At 38.4% G+C, this 22,023-nt stretch overlaps 2 protein-coding genes across 7 annotated transcripts in view; one reads left to right on the forward strand and one right to left on the reverse strand.

The window, feature by feature from the left end:
- The window catches only part of LOC133443849 (dynamin-2-like), a 33,439-nt gene extending 29,059 nt beyond the window's left edge, over nucleotides 1-4,380 (forward strand). For 2 of the 6 annotated variants that reach the window (XM_061721165.1, XM_061721158.1), the window contains exon 20: nucleotides 1,572-4,380. In XM_061721165.1, the coding sequence (XP_061577149.1) occupies nucleotides 1,572-1,638 (67 nt within the window). In that variant the 3' untranslated portion in view covers nucleotides 1,639-4,380. Of the gene's footprint in view, nucleotides 1-1,568 lie in introns of all 6 variants that reach the window. The other 4 variants (XM_061721137.1, XM_061721146.1, XR_009782695.1 and 1 more) reach the window with 3 other exon arrangements.
- A 269-nt stretch (nucleotides 4,381-4,649) lies between these two features.
- tmed1b (transmembrane p24 trafficking protein 1b) lies at nucleotides 4,650-12,742 on the reverse strand. Its single transcript, XM_061721189.1, has 5 exons — nucleotides 12,475-12,742; nucleotides 8,545-8,642; nucleotides 8,268-8,457; nucleotides 5,525-5,692; nucleotides 4,650-5,425 (listed from the first exon to the last, which is right to left on the reverse strand). The coding sequence occupies exons 1-5, from the start codon at nucleotides 12,670-12,672 to the stop codon at nucleotides 5,375-5,377; spliced, it is 705 nt and encodes a 234-aa protein (XP_061577173.1). The 5' UTR covers nucleotides 12,673-12,742; the 3' UTR covers nucleotides 4,650-5,374.
- Between the last annotated feature and the right edge of the window lie 9,281 nt (nucleotides 12,743-22,023).

Below are 22,023 nucleotides of genomic sequence, written 5' to 3' on the forward strand. Positions count from 1 at the left end.
AACTGAATTTGACGTCACACCATGCTGAATTTGGGTCACTGGAGGGCTGTTACTTTACTCGCAAAGATGCCGTTTGCTTTTTAAATGTCAGACCCCTACACACTCACCTAGATATGAGCATTATTAGGCGCACAGGAGGACAGTCCATTGTTACGCCCAGTACTCGAGTTGTAAAAAAAAATCAGGGGGGATGGTGGATTTTATCATATGGGGACAGATAATTTGTGCTGATTACAAATAATATAATATATTACAAATAATAGCACTGACCAAAACACCTGCAGAAATACTGCAGGAATGACATAGCAGCAGTTAAATGCAGCCTTCTGTAAGCTTTAAATATCCACTGGGCTTACATCAAATACATCAAAACACAACAATAAAAAACACTTTTCTGAACTTATCAATATGACTCTGTCCTTCACAGGATAAGTAAAATGGATCACTGCAAAAACTCAAAATCTTAACAAGAATATTTGTCTTATTTCTAGTTAAAATGTCTCATTTTAGTAAAAAAAAAATCTCATTACCCTTAAAACCAGACTCATCACTGGAAAAAAACAACAATTTTCACCTGTTTCAAGTAGATTTTCACTTTAAAATAAGTAGAAAAATCTGCCAGTGGAACAAGATTTTTTTGCTTGTAATAAGAAGATAAATCTTGTCCCACTGGCAGATTTTTCTACTTATTTCAAGTGAAAATTTACTTGAAACAAGTGAAAATTGTCAAATAAGTTTTTTTTTCAAATAATTTTTCTGGTGTTATTTTTCTGGTGATGACTCTAAATGTTGAAATAACAGTAATACCACATTCATTGATGAAATGGCGTAAGGGATGGAAAGGGGGGATGGCAGTTTTACAGGGGGGATGATTTTGACCGTTTTTATTTCAGGGGGGGATGCCATCCCCCCTCATCCCCCCTCAACTCCAGTACTGGTTACGCCATACAAAGGAATGTTGAACCCATCTGTCCATGACGAACACATGGGTTTAGTTTAATAAAAGGGGTTGGATACTGCGGGGGATCAAATATCAACACAACACCGGCTTGAAAGTCAGCCAAGCTTCCACTCACCCAGTGCAAACCGTGCATGAGCATCCTTGGATATGTAACTTTTAGATTCCTGCACAGAGCATCCAAACGCATACTTGACAATGTGCAGGAATGTGAGCAGAGGTGGTGCATCTTAGTCCAGCTTAGCAGTCTGTGTTGTTCATCTTTTCTAATGGACTATTCTGTCTTTCCTCTCCTCTTCTTGTCTTTATCCATTCTGACTTTTTCAGTCAACTTTTCAGATAAACAAAACAAACAGTAACCGTTGTAAAAGGGACAGGAAACAAGAGCGTACCTAAAAAAAAAATAAAAAAATGGCCCTCCTGTCCCAGCATGCAACACGGTGTGACACATCTTCAGTCCTGAAAGCACTGGCTAGCCTGTGATGGGTTGTACTTTTAGATTCTGGCTTTTGGTGGTTCGGGGAGCCATTGGTGCATGACTCATGATATTTTTCCTTGCATGTTTTCTTCCTCCCTCTCCCAACACCTCCTCCCCTCTCTCTTCCTGCAGCAGAAGACCCCCGGCTGCACCCAACAGACCCACTATCATACGTCCTTCAGAGCCTTCCCTGCTTGACTAGAAACACAAACCTGTTTTTGTCAGGACAAACAGAAGCTGTTTACACCTCTATATTTCTTACAAGCATAAATACTAGTCACTAAAATGAGTTTTCTTTTTGTTATGTAACTACAGACTGTTGTAACTGATAATCTGATGCTGTTTCAGTCCGTGCATTTCAGAAGCCTTGTGTATGTAATTGTGACTTTGAGTGTAGATACTTTGCTTTTGAAGAAGTAAATGAGTAAGTATTACGAAAAGGGATCAATTTGAAATTTGACTTTATGAAGTACACTGCAGTACACTGCCAAGTCTTCTGGAGCCTTTGAGATGAAACATGTCTTAAAATGATATATGATTCAGAAGTTAATCTCTTTAAGTTGTTTACTTGCTAATGTTTTGTCAGTAACTTTACAAACTAAGCACCTCAATGAGTAAGTTGCACTTTTTGGTCAAAATCAGTTTCTTTGTTAAATTTTCTCAAATTCAAATAGGCTAGACTAGTGGCATCTATGGACTTACTGAGTTCTATTTGTCTTGTTTTTTTTATTATAGTATACCACTGTTAGTTCTTTCTTTTCATGCATGAGCAAGAGGAGCTGGGAAGCTGAAGGGAAGTGCTGCGGTGCTGGGACTTGTGATGTAAATCTTATCGTTATACAGTACCTGACTCATGAATGACCTCATCTAGACAAACTCTTACTCCCCACCACTGTCCATCCTCAGTGGAAAAAGGGCTCCCTTCACAAATTTGTTTGGAATTGCATCAGAAGTAAAAGCCATAATGCAAAAGATGTATACTGTAGAGATGGCCTTTGTAGTGAAGAGATGAGGTGAATAAAAGAGTGAGGGGTAATACATAGATGTGGTGGCTGGTGCTTTTTTTCCTTCTTTATCAAGCCTCCCTTTTTCCTTTTTCTTGGCTCGAATGCTAAATATGGGGTCTGTTCCACCAGTCTAAAGGTTACACAACACAACAGAATCCAGGTCAGGACCATGTGATTTTATGAGAGAGAGAGACAGATGGAAAAAAAAACCTCTCCCATTAAAAACAAATGATCATCCTCACTCACTGTATGTTGCACCTATGGTTACCATGGTAACTGTGGAAGTAGCGGCAGCATAGTGTGTGGATGACAGGATTAGTTGCTTGTGGGCCGTTTATAGTGCTCAGTGCAAAAGTACAAATGTGTCCTGGCCATCCATCTTAATGTTATTGCTCTTCGATTGAAAGAATTAGTCTGGTTCTCATGAGTCGACTTCAATTTCCAGGGGGTAGCGCCAACAGAGGCAGAAGAAATTGCCTCTGAAGACTCCTGGATAGACTTGCAACCCACCAGAGTTGTTTATTGGCAACTTTGCAGCCAACTTAGCTGTTTAGAATAGCTAAGATCACTTAAGCACATTGCTGCCCTGTTACGATTGGCTCGGTACATTTTGTACCAGTAGAGACGGTTGTAAATGTCAGGGCTACCAGACCTAGCCTGGCCATGTCACCTCACAAATGTTATTAATGGTGAACTAAAAGAAATTAGAGGAAAACAATTAATTGGAATGGCCATCCACCCCCAACCCATTTGAGGAAAGAGAATTTATTTTTGTGAAAATGAATACGTATGGCCGTCGAGGTTAGTAGAAACGTTCACAGCACTCACGTTTCCTTCTGCAGGATCAGAAACTAACTGGAAATATTCTTCTCATGGTCCTCTGACACAGGCGGCCGCCACAAGTCCCTTCTCGTCCCAACCAGTGGTGAGGGAGCTGCTCAGCTAACGGGACGCTACTCTGCGTGAGACGACTGACAATAATAGCCTTTATATTGTTCACTTCTGTTCCTGAAGCTATACATGTAAAGAAGACAAATGGTGATGATGATGATGATAATAATAGGTGAACATAAAAACTGTAGTTGCAAAACAAGGTTTACTTCGGTCTTTGGATGGAGGATCTTTGTACATACAGTTATTGTATTAATGTTAGCATTTCTGCTATTTGATGAACACTGTATTTTCATCTTTATAGTTTATTTTGTGCCTAGAACTGCTACTGAAATACATTGTTGGCTCCTCATCAGCAACGTCTGTTAGCTCTTTAGTTAAAATTAAATTATTAAAGTGATATTCCAGAGTTAAAACAAGCCTAAGTCTGATATTACAGTATTGAGTGTAAACTTTTATTTACAATATGAATTAAAACAGTTTTATAGTGAGAACAGAATATGCGTTTGCATCCAAATGGGAATTAATGTTAGCACTCAGGCAGCGAGTCTACATCAAAATAAATTGTTAAATTAAGTGTCTGACAAACTCAAAAGTGTAACTCCACCTGTGTCTTAAGTGATTATGTGGATGAAGTCTCGACAGAAACACCAAGGTAACTTTTCATAACCGAGCGTCCCTGGACACACGGGTTGTTTTAGCTCTGGACTGTTGCTTTGAAAAAAGGAAGAAACTTAAACAAAGTATGATCTTCAGTTCATGAAAGTGCTGCTTAATTCCCATCCACACTAATGAATAAAGCTTTTTACATAGCGATTTTTCTTTTTTCTTTCAATCAATGCATGTAGTATGATATGCTTTTGCACAAATCATGAGTCTCTGGCTGTTTGACAAATTTAACTTCACGACATGCAAACAAGTGCTGGATTAAATTCATGGTCAAGTTTGTCAGCTCAAATAAATGACTGCAGTGTTTCAACTGTTATTTAGACATTTTGTGGATATTTGTTAAGGGGTACTCAAGCTGTAATAAAATATTGTCTAAATATCTGGGTCATGTGGTCTGTTCTTCCTGCTGGTTTCTGGAAAATACAGCTATAAATACAGGAAAATGTGTTATAAATAATGTGTAAATAAATAAATAAAGGCAAAAATGTTGCTGAAATTGTCAAACATCTGTGAGTGTGAAGCTGTGCTTAAAAAATGTTAGCGGTGTTGCACAACAATGAGTGTTTATTCTCCAAGTATGAGCAAAAAGGCTTCATAGGTGTAAACTCTCAAAAAATTATACAAAGTACAACTTGCATCAAAATAGTTCCTGTGTAAAAATGTCTTTATTTTCATGAATGACTCCCATGAAAACCTGATGTTATCTCAGAAACATTTGTTCTTAGTAAAAAAGAAAAGAAAAATCCTAAAACAGACAAACACAATCAGTATATTTGTTCTGAATTATCCTAAAAAACATACCTGAACTGTCATTCCCCTTATTTATTATTCATTTTCTAAATGTCAGCATGAACTTGTACCGTCACATGAACTCAGGACCTTCTCTCTTCTTGGACAGGGTTTTGATTTCTTTTCACAGAATTGAAATTCGGCTCTGTTTCTTAACTAAAAAAAGAAATCAGGAACCTGTCCAGAAAAAAAAAGAAAGTAAACAATTAAATCATCAAGTCGAATCTTACACTGTCAAGACACACGCAATAACACACATATGTAAAGCACTATTGCACATTGTTATCCCCTGTAAACCAGCAAAGTGGTGTCATCAACCGACCTTTACTGATGGTTATGTCACTTTTGCAAAGAATGATTCCAAACCTTTAACCATTTCTGGAAGTGTAGGACAGCAGTTATACTAAACATGATATTTCCTCATTTGCTTGTGGCAGGATCTGACATTAAAGGCACTGAATGAAATGAAAAAAAAAAAAAAAAAAAAATGTTCTCAAGCTCCTCTGATAAACCACTATGATCCAATAACATTTAATTATTGCTCCAAGCGTTCTCTTTCCAAATCCGTGTTTTATGCCCCCACTATGTGCAGACCCTCCGCTTGTCGTCAAACAGTTTGCGCACAGTGTAGACCTGGGGAAAAAAAATAAAAATACGACAGGAAATCAGGATGTACGTTTAAAGAAGTGTGACAGGCTGGTTTGAAGCTGTGGAGCTGTCAGATACATTTACCTGTGTCAGCGCCACACACAGCATCACCAAAACACTGGCACAGGACCAGAACGAGACCCTCCAGAGGTTATCCTCCAGAAGATTTCTGTCTCGGGCCTCAAAAGCTCGTAACACTGTCTGCATCTGCCGGCTGCGCTCCAGACGCTTGTGCAGAGCGTCCATGGACTCCTGAGGAGGATGAAGAGGAGACAGTTCACTTTACTTTTTTAAATCAGACAGGTGATGACGGGATAAAGTTTTGTCTCAAGAGCATACAGATCTTTTGTATATTGTCTGTTTACCATAGTTGAACTTTTCTAAATCTTATATTTAGCCGCCTCAACTGGTTTTACAAGATGTTGGATTGAATAATCTGCTTTTGAGTTCTTGTGCGATGTCAGCATATTGGGAACGAAACCATAATGGTGACTCGTGCGGCCATCGTTGGTGTAATTAAACGAGACTGATCAGCAAAACGACTGCTTTTAACACAGTTTGTGGCTGTGGGTATTTTTGTAAACTCATAAAATAGAAAACAAAACAAAAAAGAGCAAAAAAAAATAAAATAAATCATCATAAATTACTTTTTTGTGCATGAGACCATGTATTTGGGTTTTTGAGGGTTTTTTATGACCCGGGATTCAGACAGAACACAGCTGTAACATTTGTCTGTGGGATACAAAAAGCACAAAACTACCAGTTTGTTTACAGGCTGAGTTTAATGGTGCTGTCGTTGTAGGATGACTTGGCTGTCTAACTGCACTCTTTTCTTTGTACATGCACGCCAGGCAAAGTCATTTGTTAGGTGGCTCGCTGCCTGATTCCTCACCAAAACAACACTGTACCGTATTTCTTATGGCTTGTGCACTTTAGTTTTCTGCTTCTTTTGTTACTTGGAGCTCAGGGTAGGAGCCGTGGAGCATGTGCAAACCTTGAAAGCCAGTTTTAGTCCAGCTAAGTTATCTGGGTCTGTTAATCTGACTGTGAGAGGTTTGCTTTAGCTCAGGTTGGTTTTCAGTTGGACTAAGATGTTTCCATTTTAAACAACAACTTCAGTTGGAGTGATGCAATGTATACATAAACAATATTTAAAGATACTGAGTGACTCCCAGGATGTATCAGCCATGTATGCCATGGACAAATTGCTACCTGATTTTGACGGGTCTGTTTACATTCATTCAGCATTCCTAGGTGGGGTTTCACATTTGAGTTCAAAGCATCGCCTGCAGGAAGAGGGTGCTTAAAAGAGGGATCATTATCAACTGTCTGTGGTCAAACTGTGTTTTAGAAAAACCCACCAGGTGATCTTCTATCACCAGTTCCAGCTTTCCTTTATCATCTTGTAATAACATGAATCAGTCGTAGTTCGGTGTAATTTGTGCCACATTAAGGTCTGCATGGAAGTGTAAAGCTACAAAGTAAATTTAAAATGAGACACACCCCACAGAAGATGGAGGTGTAGGTGGCTCACACCACCCCTTAAAACCACCAATGTAAACATCTTGCGAAATGCAAGTGCTCGTAGATTCGGAGTGAGAACTTCACCTCTGCAGATACAAAAGAACACATTTTTCTCAGATTTCCCAAATTTGTCACTTGGTGACACCAGACATAAGTGAGCATATTCTGATGTATCAAAACATTTATAAATATGAAAAATCATTTTAGTAAATTGTGGATTATGAGATGCAAGCGCTCAACTTATATGTTAAACCCCTTATTGCATGATATATAAAAAAATATACAGGAAATGATAATTGAAAGTGTTATATTATATATTGAAATAAATTAAACAAATGTTTTTTTTTTTTACATTTAAATGTTTTATGATTAATATTTTTTTTATCTCTGCAGACTGAGTGCGAAGTGTGTAATTTTTTTAATGGGTTACTTGTTATGGAAGTTCTTACGTCACAGCCTGCAAGTTCTCCAATCACGTCTACAAGCTGGTGTATTTCGCAACATATTTACGGTCACACAAACCTCATGCCAGGAAGTATGGAGTCATCATTGAAAAAGGCCCCTTTTCTGCACATCTGGTATTTTATTCAAAAACATACTGCAGTAAAACCTCAGGAAAATGTGTTAGTTTCTTTAAAAGATCAAATAACACGATTTTACAGTGGTGCATGGGAGAAACCTCTAGAATTTTCCATATTTGTAAATAAATATGATGTAAAACAACATAAATAGAAAAAGGAACCTCATTAGGAATAAGAGAAAATCTAATTTCCCCATCTGAGCTGTGTGATTCAGCTTACAAATCCTGTCCATGTAAATTATGAACAGAACCGGTGCTCAGTTTTAGAAATTCACTTTTTTTTTCCAATTACAAATATATGATATTGTTGCAAATGATGCTCAATCACAACAATTTTGTCTCATTTAAATGTTATGTGAAAATCTAATGTTTTGTCATAATCATGAGATTAATTTGAAAAACTTCTCATACTTTCAAGCACCGGTGTATATTTTCCAAACCGTCAGCAAGTCCCATGAACCGACCAAAACCACCAGTACGTGTTTCAAAATTTCCCACTTCCCCAGCCTGTCCGTGGTTCCTGCTGATGACATGTTCTTTTTAATAAAGCAAGATACTAATCATCTATCTGTTAGCGATGTATTTCGGAGTAACACTGTACATTCCTTGGAATAACAATGTGACGAAAGCTGATACACTGATTCAATATATTAAGATCACAGTGAAAAAGTCTTCCTTTATTTTCACCTTTTCAGGTTTCTGAAGTTAAGCCATGAATCTCACCCTGATATCTTCAAGCTTGTATTCCAGCAGACTTCCGTCAGGCTCCTCTAAGCCCGGCCACTCATCATCTCCACCCACATCTCCTCCTTGACCCTCGATGATGATCTCAAAGAACACCATCTTCTCCGAAAAGCGGCTGAAACTGTTGTCGAAGCAGATTTCGTAGTCTCCCTCCACTGTGGGTTCCACTCTGGAGCGACACCATGCAAGGAGGAAAAAGTTAAAACACCGGCATCTGCAGTGACATCAGATATTATCAAAGATTCGGACTACTGACACATGGACTCCATCAGAACGACGAGTCTCGACGATGAGTCGGACACCTTCAGGTGAGACGACGGTGAAGTCTACGTCCATACCAGCACCCGCTATCACCTGGAACGCAGATCCAAACACATGCAGAGAGCAATCCGTTAACGGTGTAGTGGAAACCCTTTTGAGGGTTATACTAAGAAGAAATAAGGAAAATGAGCAAGAGATAAACCAAAGTTTATAAGAAAGGATTTTACCAGAGGAAATTTAGTACATAGTTTGAATCTTTGAGTATTATTAAAATAATGAATTCATTACAATGGAAGTCAACTAAAATGGGTACATGCCCCACCGTCCACAGTTCATTTTCTCCCCTCATACTGTCAATTGCTGGTTTATAATCTTTAAAATCAACTGTATTAAAATGTATTCCATAGCTTTTTATATATATATATATATATATATATATATACACACATACATACATACATACATACGTACATACACACACACACAAAGTTTAATACAGTACGTTCACACTACTATTCTCAGAACCCCAATTTGAAGAAATTTGAAAGAGTTTCTAAGAATGCTCCACTTCTAAATTTTCCAATCAGCTGACGGTTTAGCACTTCAGTTTCCCTTTATTGTGCTTTCCGCGTAAATGAGGGTTCAGTTGAGAAGAGCCACAGACCATATAAATAAAATTGTATGTTTTGGGGCTTTTAAAATGATAAAGGATACTAAAATCAGCCAACCAACATTATTTTGTGGACTAAATAGAAGAAAAACAGTCACAATTTGAGTGTACGGTTAAAATGAATTTAAAAAAAAAAGACAGAAAGCAGATGAGTAAATGATGAAGACAACAGGACAACATTTCCATACATAATATCTTGCTTTATGGTAACTTTTTCCCTCTCAAACTATTATTATTCATCTTTATCCCACTGTTTTTACAGCTTGTGGACAGTTCATCACAAACTTTGATGCAATTTTTCAACACCAACAGAAAGAAAACAATGACCTCAGTTTAGATATTGCTTAGTGACCATATTATTTCCATATTGAAGCGATGTTTTATAAGTGATTAGTGTGGGCTGCAGTAAAAGACTTTTGGTCTAAGATCAAACCAACTACTGTCTATTTATTAAGGGCCTTGACACCAAGAGCTAAACATTGTCACATGAAGAGAAAGAATAACATCAGTAAGTCTGACTCACCCACAAGACAAACACACTGCTGACTAGTCCAGCTTCCCGTCATATCATGTGTTTAAAGCGCATTTAAACTGTGTTTTTAATATATATAAATTCAATGAAAACCAATAATATATTTGCTTTAAACTACTATTTATTTTTTGGGGCTAATTTACTCAAATACCAATGATAATGAAATATATACTACTTATTTATAGACAAAATTAGCAATCATGTTCCTCTTATCATGTGAGGTACCACTGGGTTTCTTTCTTGGCCCTATACTCTTTATATTTGCCACATTTAGGGGCAGTTATGGCCAAACATAAAATATAATTTCATTGTTATGCATATTAATTGCAAATATATCTGCCTTTGAATTCAAATCACAACTATCTAATACAATATGTTAATTGTACTAATGACATGAAGAGGTGACTGTCACAAATGTTTTTCATACCAACCAACAAGTGGGGGAAAGTTGTTCATGTCTGTCCGTACTTAATTATATATGATAAAGTTGTTAATGTCATTGATAAAGTTGTTCATGTCATTAGCAACGTAATTTATGAACTGAGAAATTCAGTTTGATATTCGAGACGATTTTAGAACTGATGGCAAGAAAAAAAATGTGTTACCAAGAAAGATGATTGCACTCTTGGGATTTTTATTTCCTGGTTACAGGTTTGAGGTTTTGGTTCTCTGATTTTGAATTCAGATTCTCAGATTTTGGGTTTTCGATTGGCAATATGCACTCACTGGCCACTTTATTAGGTACAGCTTGCTAGTACCGGGTGGGACCCCCTTTTGCCTTTAGAACTGCCTCAATCCTTCATGGTATAGATTCAACAAGGTACTGGAAACATTCCTCAGATAGTTTAGTCCATATTGACATGATAGCATCACGCAGTTGCTGCAGATTTGTCAGCTGAGAGTGCTGCTCTGCAAACCTCGGCTGCAACGAGTGGTTATTTGAGTTACTGTTGCCTTTCTATCAGCTTGAATCAGTCTGGCCATTCTCCTCTGACCTCTGGCACCAACAACACATTTACACCCACAGAACTGCTGCTCACTGGATATTTTTTTCTGTTTTTCGGACCATGCTCTGTAAACTCTAAAGATGGCTGTGCATGAAAATCCCAGTCGATCGGCAGTTTCTGAAATACTCACACCAGCCTGTCTAGCACCAACAACCATGCCACATTCAAAGTCACTTAAATCACCTTTGTTCGCCATTCTAATGCTGGTTTGAACTGCAGCAGATCGTCTTGACCACGTCTACATTCCTAAATACATTGAGTTGCTGCCATGTGATTGGCTGATTAGAAATTTGCTTTAACCAGCAGTTGTACAGGTGTAACTAATAAAGAAGCCGGTGAGTGTATTTGTCATTGAATTGAAGCCATACATGTTACCTCCCAACAGACATTTTAGCACAAAAAAAACTATTTAAAAAAAATGCATTGTGGTAAAAAAAAATTTTTTTTAGGTTTTTATGCAACTTTCATTTTTATTATATATTTAGATTTCCTGTAATGTGTTTATTTTTGCTGTTTATTTGTGTAAATTACTTTTTACATCTGCTGGTCAACACAAAGAAATGCTGACTGGTCGATTGATATTATGATGTTTTGGGCTTTGTGACATAAATATAATATTAATATATAAAAAAAATGTTTTAACTGGATCAATGGATAATGGGTAGGTAGTGATTGTCTGGGGATTCAGCATAATATACGTATATAAAATGGTATATATAATAATGATTATATAATACTATATTATATAGTTTATGATAAGATGTGTGTGTGTGTGTATATATATATATATATATATATATATATATATATATATATATATATATATATATACATACATACATACATACATACATACATACATACATACATACATACATACATACATACATACATACATACATACATATATATATATATATATATATTATTTATAATGCTCAGGTATAATATTTATAATGCTCAAGTATATTTATATTTAGAATGCTCAAGTATAATATTGCAATGAAGTGCTGTACTATTTTTATAAGGTAATAACAGGAATAATTTTTTTTGATAAAGTAAAGCTTGCTGTTATATTTTTTCTTATTTTATTTTCAAGCAAAATTGAAATAGAAACAAGGGGTAGGACCTCATAAGTTTCATTACTTCCTCCTACTCCTTTTTCGGGCATGAAGGGAGTTTATTTCCCTTTGATTTTGTTTAATCACTGTTTATTTGTATTCTTTTTTTTTTGTTTTGTGTAATTGTTTTTTTCCCTGTATGCTCGAAATAAAGATTTCAATCAATAATGTAAATAAGTGTTAGTTGTTTCCATACAGCCTATGTCTACACCCCCCATATGTGACAGATATTACATGGTGACAGATGTTCTCCAGATGTAACAGGAACCACACTTTGACTGCAGGAAGTCTAAAGTCTGAAAGTGCAAGCAGCTCACTATGACTCAATCTTTTTCTTTCTGCAGTCCTTTCTTATACGTGATCTTTCCACTACCACAAATCAAGCTGTGATCTCTAATTGCAGAACCTGTGATTAATGCAGTTGCTTCCTCTGTTGCAGCAACTTCCACTGTGATTAAATTCATTGATCAGTCTAATCCTGACCAGCTAATATTAGCAGCTGCATGCAGCCAACAGGTGATTGGTTATTATGGCCGGTGCATCTTCCCACAGACATTGAAGGCAGATCTTAGCCGGGCTGGAGGATGACAGTTACCTGATATTCGACCTCCATCGTACCATTCTTTACTGCTGTCTGGAAGAAACACTCGGATCTTCCGGCCGGTAGCAAAAACGTGAACTCGGTGTCTAGGTCCTGGCCGAAACAGCGCACAGAGCCCGCACACCAGAGAAACACCACTGCTAGACCGAGCAGCCGTCCGCCGGTCCTCATTCTCACCGGGAAATCGTCCATGATAAACAGTATTTCCAAAGACAGGGCTATCTGAGTTCAGCCATCTCCTTCATCCCTCTTCCGCAGCACAACTTTGCGATGCTGTGATTGGCTGAGGGGGGTAGCGCTGCGGACCAATCAGAGGCGAGAGAGTAGCGACGCTCCTCCAATCAGCGCGAGGCTGGGGTTCACTCTGTAATCCGGGTATAAATAGTCCAGGGGCCAGAGGACAACGTTTCACTTGTAAATACTACTCAAGGTCAGTACTCGAGTTGAGGGGGGATGAGGGGGGATGGCATCCACCCTGAAATAAAAACGGTCCAAATCATCCCCCCTGTAAAACTGCCATCCCTCCTTTCTATCCCTTATGTCATTTCATCAATGAATGTGGTATTACTGCTATTTCAACATTTAGAGTCATCACCAGAAAAATAACACCAGAAAAATAATTTATTTGACAATTTTCACCTGTTTCAAGTACATTTTCACTTGAAATAAGTAGAAAAATCTGCCAGTGGGAAAAGATTTATCATCTCATTACAAACAAAAACATTTTTCTACTTATTTTAAGTGAAAATCTACTTGAAACAGGGGAAAATTGTTGTCTTGTTTTAAGTGCAATGAGATTTTTTTTACTAAAATGAGACATTTTAACTAGAAATAAGACAAATATTCTTGTTAAGATTTTGAGCTTTTGCAGTGATCCATTTTACTTATTCTGTGAAGGACAGAGTCATATTGATAAATTCAGAAAACAGTTTTTAATTGTTGTGTTTTGATGTATTTGATGTAAGCCCAGTGGATATTTAAAGCTTACAGAAGGCTGCATTTAACTGCTGCTATGTCATTCCTGCAGTATTTCTGCACGTTTTTTGGTCAGTGCTATTATTTGTAATATATTATATTATTTGTAATCAGCACAAATTATCTGTCCCCATATGATAAAATCCACCATCCCCCCTGATTTTTTTTTTACAACTCGAGTATTGCTCAAGGTGAAAAAACTTGCTTATGATTTTTAAAATATCTATGTCTGTAGATGATATTTTGGTATGATAACCCTTCCTGAGTGGCAGCTGTATCATAGTTTGAGTGACATTGTGGGCCAATCCCAATACACCCTCTACTTTTTACCACTAGCTCTCACTCACTACCACTAGCCCTAAAAATGAAGCCACAGGGGTAGTAATCTTCCCTAGGGGTCGGGACACCACTTCACAGCGTGGTGACGTTCGGGTACGTAAGCGACTGCGTAGTTACGTTTGCACATACGTCACACCATATCAGGAAGCCGGGAGCTAAAAGCAAGCTAGAAGCTGTTTTCCACTGTAATGCTGTTAATATGCCACTTTATTAAGTTTTAATATTTTTTCAGGCGTAAAAGTAACCGTTAAGATCCCCAACCTGGGCTCAGTTTATCCAAATAACGCCTGTTAAGAAATTTGCTCCGATGTTTTCGGGATGAGAACAGCCTGCCGGCTCGGGAGCGGATTTATTGTTCCGCATTAAATCGACGCAGAGCCTACGGTGTAGGGTACGGTGTACGGCGCGCGTCGCCGCGTAACCTACGCCCTAACCTCTGTGTTGGTGTAACGCGGAACCATAAATCAGCCTTTATTCTGGTGAGATCTTTGCAACGACGGGCAAGCAAGTGATTATGTACATTCACTGAGTGAATATTATGAAAGTAAAATATATATTCCTCGCTAGAAATGTAATCGAAATGCATTTTTATGCAGAAACTAACTCAAAATATTGATTTTATTCACTAAAAAATAAGAAATGTCCGCCATGTTTTTTTCTGTGATTCAGTCTGCAAATGAGGACGTAAAGATTTTGGGAAATTTTCTCAGGCCCTCGGTCGCGAAGTCAGCATCTGAAAACCCTCGCTCTGAAGGGCTAGATTGATACCCAATACCCCTCGTTTTCCCCACTACCACTGGATGCAAAGAGGAATTGGGACACCACTACCCGCACGGGAACGTGCAAAATTTAGGGGTAGTGCCAACCCTCATTATTTTATCTTGACATATTCCCTTTAATAACGATGTTAATTTTGTTTACAATATTGTTATGTGTATAATGTTGTTTATAAACCTAAGCTGGGTCCTTATCTCATGGTGGTGTCCTTTATGTCCTGTATTTGCATGATAAAGACCAGTTTGTGACATTAACCTAGTGGCTGTTATGTTTCATAGGAGCCTAATGATGCTCTTCTAGTTTAAGGCTCACAATGACCGGTAACAATGATATAGTATGGGGTATATTATATATTTCCTGAATCCTTATCGTCCTGTGAATATTCAAAGTTTTATATTTTGTGTCTCTGTTGTTCCAAGATGACACAGGGATAAAAGATAGTATATCATTTAGGAGAAAATTGTGTATAAATGTGTGTTATTTATAGTTTAAAGGGCTCCAGTGACCTCTATGTCGGTCAGAAAGATTGACATCTTGAATGCTAATGCTAATGCTAATGAATGGTTAAAAGGTCCCCTTTAAAATGATACCAAAGACAATATTGTGAAACATTGACAGATATCCTGTACATGAGTCTAAACCAGGATATGCACCAGCATCTAAAAGGTAATTTTCTGAAGGGGGTGGGTAACTTCATGAGCTGATAACTATGATACAGCTGCCACTCAGGAAGGGTATTTTCATACCAAATCTATAATCTATAGACATGGGTCTTTTCAAAAGTGATAAGCAAGATTTGTCACCTTGAGTGGTACTGATATCCTGTCTGGCCCATGGACTATTAACCTGCTGCCAGAGAACCAAGTGTTCTGCTTGAAAATATGGAAGTGTGAGGTTTTTACGATATGACAGAGCTTGGTCAATAAGAGATTTATCTGGGAAGAGAAATTCTTTTTAATGTTTTTCCAGATTTTTCAGAGAGTTAATGAATGGAAGGTAAAAGTGGGCATATGATCTCTCCTACTGGTTCTTGGCAGAGCTCTGGCTGCAGTATTTTGGATGAGCTGGAGGTTTCTTTTAGAGAATTGTTGGGATAATAACTCAAAAAAAAAAGAATTACAATATTCCAATCTTGAAGTAATAAATGCAATGAGAAATGTTTCTGCATCACTCTGAGACAGGCTACTCCTGAGGTTAGCAATATTACAAAGGCGAAAGTTTGTTTTTTTTAACAAAGGAAAATGAAGAAATATAAAAAGTGTGTTAATGTTGTGTCCTTTAACTACTTTTTGCATTCGCTGAAGTTAGCAGAGCAGCATGAGGGACATGCCAAAATTAAGTGCACCAAAAGAAAGAAACTGGTGGAAACCAATGTCAACAAGACACTTGTCATCACACTCATGTGTGTGTAAATGTTTGGTCTCCTATACCAGAGCCTCAGAATGTAGTTATTTTCCATGTCAATGATGAATGGGTGACTTTGATGGGAACACAAAAGATAGCTTATAGTGACATTGACCAAGGTGCATAGGTGCAGGTCGCTGCTTGCTTTAATTTTTTTTTTTTTTTTTTAAGATGTGGTGCGAGTGGGCATTATTAAAAGTAAGTGGACAGGAAATGGGTAGAGAAAGAGAGAGAGAGAGAGAGAGAGAGAGAGAGAGAGAGAGAGAGAGAGAGAGAGAGAGAGAGAGAGAGAGAGAGAGAGAGAGAGAGAGAGAAAGAGAGAGGGGAAGTCACTGCGCTGCCTGCACAAGGGCACTGAGCTATCCAGGAACCTAGAAACCTGTTTAAAATGTAAATGGCACGAGAGATTCTGGTCAAAAATAACTCCCAGGTTCCTCCCTGTAGTAGATGAAACCAAGGTAATGCCATCTAGAGTAACTATATGGCTAGAAAGTATGTGCATAAAGCCCTCAGGTTCAAATAAAACAACTTCAGTTTTATCTGAATTTAAGTGTAGAACATTTTGAGTCATTTAGGTCTTTATGTCTTCAAGACATGCTTGTACTCTGACCTACTGGTTAGTTTTCCTTGGTTTCATAGACAGGTATGGGCATCATGACCATAGTAATGGAAATTCATGGAATACTGTCTCATATTACCCAAAAGACGCAAATATAAGGTAGAAAGACTTGGTCCAAGCACTGAACCCTGTGGGACTCTGACCAGGGGCCTGTACTACGAAGCGGGATTTGGGGTTAACGAGGTAACTTCAGGTTTAACCCTGGGTTTTCAGGACTACGACGGTGGTTCACTTCTTACCGGGGTACATCGCCATGGTAACTTATGCTGAACAGCTAACCTGCTCCGGAGCAGGTTATGTTCGAGATACAGATCGCCGGGTGTAAAAGCACCGCCCACTGACCAATCAGCTCTCTTGGAAAATGGCATGCCCTTTCGAAGAGAATCCAGTGGAGCTCGGTGCGCGGATCGTGAGAGGATCCCTCCGAAGAGAACGCGTATTCAGGGACCCTCCTGTCTTCTTCTTGTCATTTTTTTTCTGTTTGCTGCAAGTAATGTCAATGCTATTTCATTGTGCTTTTGTATACTGATATCATCCTAAAACAGAGAGTGATAGAAACACTAAAGCCTTGTACTTGTTGTACTTCTAAGATATGAAAGTGAGCCTACTTACCGCTTTGAATTATGTTTTTATATTTATTTTTTATTTGCTCCCATGTGCGTTTCACTCCGCTGGGGTTGCAGCTGAAGGAATGAGGCTACAATTGTCATACACGCCATACGAATACATCTAAGCAACACATGCATTTAACAGAATAGACAACTGTAATTATAGTCAGATCTACTTATGCCCTAATGATGGGGCAGTGATGTTTATATCCCTATGAACTTACGCATTTATACAGTCAGCGATCTTTTGCCAGCTGTCTTTCCTGCATTTTGCAGCTGCAACTGTGTTGCTTTTTGCCTGTATTATATGCCTATACTCATCATATTTCCGTAAAATTATTGTTTGCTCTTCGCTACTGAAATAAGCGGCTCTGACAGCGGACGTCTCCATGCTTGCGATTGGTCATGCGCTGAAAACACCGCCCCTTTTATGTGCACGCGCTCATATCCAGATTGGAGAAACCTGGGTTGATATACCGAGTTGATAACCACCGTCGTGTGACCGCTTAGCGTGATTGCAATTGTCCGGGTTGGTGAATCTGGATAAGGAAAAGATATCCTGGGTATGTTGAACTTGCTTCGTAGTACAGGCCCCAGGTCTGGTAAATAAGGATGATTATTCAGTAACATTAACAAATTGGAATCTATCAGATAGGTATTACTTAAACCAGTCTAAGGCAGTTCCTTTAATCCCAATAACCTATTCAAGCTTCTGTAGTAGGACACCCTTAGATGTTCTTTGACCAGACTGTGACTGGTCAGAGCTCTTTTTGGAGCTTGGATGACCAAGTCAATATTATGTGGGTTGTCATAATGTTTTGGCTGAACAGTGTACCTAATTAAGTGGCCAGTGACTGCATTTCAGATACACAAACATATATATTGAGTCCAAACAAACACTGAGTACTATTTCCTAAAGAACACTGAGTGGTGAAATGACATAGGCCCTCAAAAAAATTCAGGACTGGCGAAGGCAAAACAAATAATCAAAAACAGCAACTTATTCTATTGGTCAATTCCCCCACTAAACCAGGCTGCAATTTATAGCCCCATTAACACAGCCAACTCGTGGTGCCAGTGGGGCACCTTTATTTCTCACTGCTGTGCTGTGTGAAGGGCACAAAGGTATAATAGTGTATCATTTTGTTCTGCAGATGTTATACTTGGTATGTCCTTGGGAGATAGTTACAGAGGTGTAAAGGAGCAAAAAGAATTGTCAGTGAGAAAAGGCATAATGGGACCTCAAAGATGGCACTCTGAATAGAGTAATCAGTAAGTCATGGGGACAGAACTCAGGCCTACTGTCAAGATACCTAGCCAACTGACAAGCAACCTAAAGACAAAGTGGAAAAATGAAAGAATGACTGAATAAATCAGTGATAATAACAACACGTGCTTTGCTGCAGAGGTCAGAGAGGTCATCTCTCACTGGACTTGGGCCATGGCCATTGGTTTCGGCAGAAACTGGGGCAGTGTCTCCCTCCCACAGACACAGTAGCACCCGCATGGCCATCAGCAATGGGGAACATGGCCTTCAGATTGTGGAACGGCTTTGTTAAAGGCCACACTGGGGAAAGAATGTTGCATCCTCGGGGGATCCCCATGAATGCAAAGCTTGCGTGTGGAGGTGGAGGGGAGGGAAATAAATGGATTTGACAGTATTGTGGTAAATTTGTGGTTAACTTGATATATTTGAAAATACAAGACTAGGGGGTAAAACAATAACTTAGTGGTTAAAGTTGTTAGAGCATAAACCACAGAGGTGTAAGTGCCCTTAAAAGTACTTTTTACATTTACGACAAGTTATTCCCCTTCACAATTCCCCCATGTTTGACTATGATAAAAAATAATTAAAAACAGTGACACAATGAGCCAGTTACAAGATAAACTATGATAACTTAAAATTTTCTATGCATTATGTTTGTTAAACTGGGACTTTTTCAAATGAACTATATTCTTTATTTAAGAAGGAAGTGAGATAGTCAATAGATGTCTGGAGTTTTGTGACATTATTGCTGACAGGAAAGGAGGAAGCTAAACAGAATAGTTATTGGTCTTGTCGCTACAGCATTCCAGCTGTTCTGCATTACACATGTAAATCTGAGGCACTCCATCTAATCATCATCATTCAGCATTACCAACCGGTGTTAAATAGGACAGTGACATTTTAATCAGACAGGAAGTAACATTCAGCCACTTTTAAAGGGGTTTTGGAGTGCAGCTGGAAGATAAGCAGAAGCTGGTTAACGTCCTTGGCTGGAAAGGTCTTGTGGTATAATTAAAAAAAAAAAGTTTGCGGGATAATATAACATTTCTGTAAAGCACAGCGCAGTAAAAACTGTTGACATGTACTCGAGACAGTTTTCTTGAATGTGAAGTATGACAGGGCTAAAGTGATCTGCAGCAGATGTTTCAACTTTGTGAGATGAACATGTTACCCAATTTAAATGAATAATGTATCATTTGCCAAACACAATTATTATTATTATTATTATTATCATTATATTTTTCTTTCAAATGTATATTTAATGTATGCTAATAGATGGGTGCAAACTTTTCAGGAGAACAACAGCAAGGCTGTAATTCTAGTTCAGTGTTTGTAATTGATCCCAACTCTTTTAATAAGAAAATCCTGTTCAGATTTAAACAACTCTCCAAACCCATTTTCTTTGGAAAGACAATCAATGCTACCTCTGGGACTGGTTAATACAATGTTGTAACTCTGTTTGGGTTTCTTTAGAGGCTACCATGACAGCTGTTCTCCCTCTACACTTTCTTTTATGTGCTTCTTATTTGTGAGTTGGCTATATAAGAGGAATTCTTGTTCTGCAGGATGTCTTAAAAATACAGACAATTACAAGGAAACCAAAACATTAAGCAAGCTTCTTGTTCCTTTTCGCAAATGTTGTTAAATCAAAAGTTTCCTCCTACTCCTCCTGGAGGAATAAAGCCGAGGAAAACTGCTTTAATTTTTCTTTGTGGGTTTTCAGTACTTTGGTTGAAGACGAAATTATAATGTCTTTTATTTGACTAAAGAAGTTTAATTTCCATCAAGAACTCCTTTCAGATATTTGAAGACGCATAATTTTACTTTTAATACAAAGTTATATCTAAAGGGAGCTCTAAAGGAGCTCCTTACAAAGGCAGGGACAGCAATGCCCATCTAAAGTATCTTTGAGGGGCTGATATTGTGATCACATTATCACCATCACATGTCACATTATATGAGTTTAGATCTTCTGCATTGGCTTTCAAACCTTTACATGAATCTATTTAGCATATTTGTTTTTAAAAAAAATGTCTCCATCTTGCATATATCTGACTACAAAACACAAAAGAGAAGGATATGAATTTCAATAAATGATGACTGATACGCACAGGAAGAGTAAAGAGAACAGAGTGAGAAGAGGCCATGATAAAAGGTCAATCGGCAGCGAAGCCCTATAACAGCATAACCAAAGGGATGGTTTGGGGCTTCCTTGTCTTTCTTTCTTTCTTTAGAGAGGTCCTGAATGCAAACTGGGACCTGGTTGCGCAAGAGAGGAGCCTGATAACTGAAAGCTATATCTCCCATTCAGGGCCGCCGCAAGGGATGTGCGAACCGTGCGACCGCACGGGGCCTCGCGCCCCAGGGGGCCTCGCGCTATGGGCCGTTTTTTTTTTTTTTTTTTCAATTTTTTTTTTCAAAAATTTTTTTTTCTTTTTTTTTTCTTTTTTTCCCTTATAAATATCAACAGTCATGTTCCATTACAGACCTAAATGTGTACTAGTCTGTGCATATCAATAAATATATGTGCAATGATGCGCGTGTCTCTTGTTCAATACAACTGATCAGACCAAGCGCAGACACAAGCTAGTCTGATCCAGACGGTGGAGTTGGAACAAACTGTCACACAATGTCGAGAGAACGAGACAGAATCAGGAAATTTCCATCAGGGGATGAAAAAAGAAAAAAACTAAAGAAAATGGAAGAGTTTAATGTCTCTCTGAAAGGCTCGTTTGATAAATTTGTTACAAAAATCACCGATCCGCCCGGGTCTCAAGCAGCCGTGGGGCCCCGCGTCGAAGCAAGCCAAATGATGATGAGGCAGGGGAAGGTATCCAGTATTTTGCTAATTGGAGAGTTAAAATTGCGCATGTAGACACCCGATCCAACCCGAAAAACCCAAAAATTTCACCCCCCCCAGCCATTTCGCACAGGGCCTCGCAAATCTCCCAGGCGGCTCTGCTCCCATTCTACTTTTGGGAACTCTACTAATGCTTATTCTCTGAAGAAGAAGGAGCCAGGCCCTTAAGAGACTTTATATTTATGAATCATTTAAAACTGTATTATACATTTCACAGGAAGCCAGTGAGAGGAGATATTGGGCCAATATGATCTCTCTTGCTCTTGTTATTATGATCCACTCTCCAAACCACTCAACACATGATTGGCTCAAGATTTACCCACAATATCAATTCCAAAACACTGTTAACCTCTGTGACACATACACGTTATACAGTATGTCTGTGTCTCTCTGGTTCTCACAAGCATTAACCACAACATCGAGACCACCATGACGTTCACACTTCGGTGGGTGCTCTCCGCTTTTTAAAAAAAAAATCTGCACCAAACACAGTGTTCATACACTCTGTGTGAAGTGAGAGACTGTGTGGGTAGCAATAAGTTAGAGGGAGTTATGCGGTTGCACCATATGGAGTCTGTCATGTCAAACTGCCCCCTCCTACGACAGAGAGAAAGAAAAAAAACTGCTAGCCTAACATGTCTTTACTAAGATTCACAAAAAACTAAATGCTGAATAGTGAGATCAAAACTGTTCC

This window comes from Cololabis saira, chromosome 1 (genome assembly GCF_033807715.1).
Source record: "Cololabis saira isolate AMF1-May2022 chromosome 1, fColSai1.1, whole genome shotgun sequence".
NCBI lineage: Eukaryota > Metazoa > Chordata > Actinopteri > Beloniformes > Belonidae > Cololabis > Cololabis saira.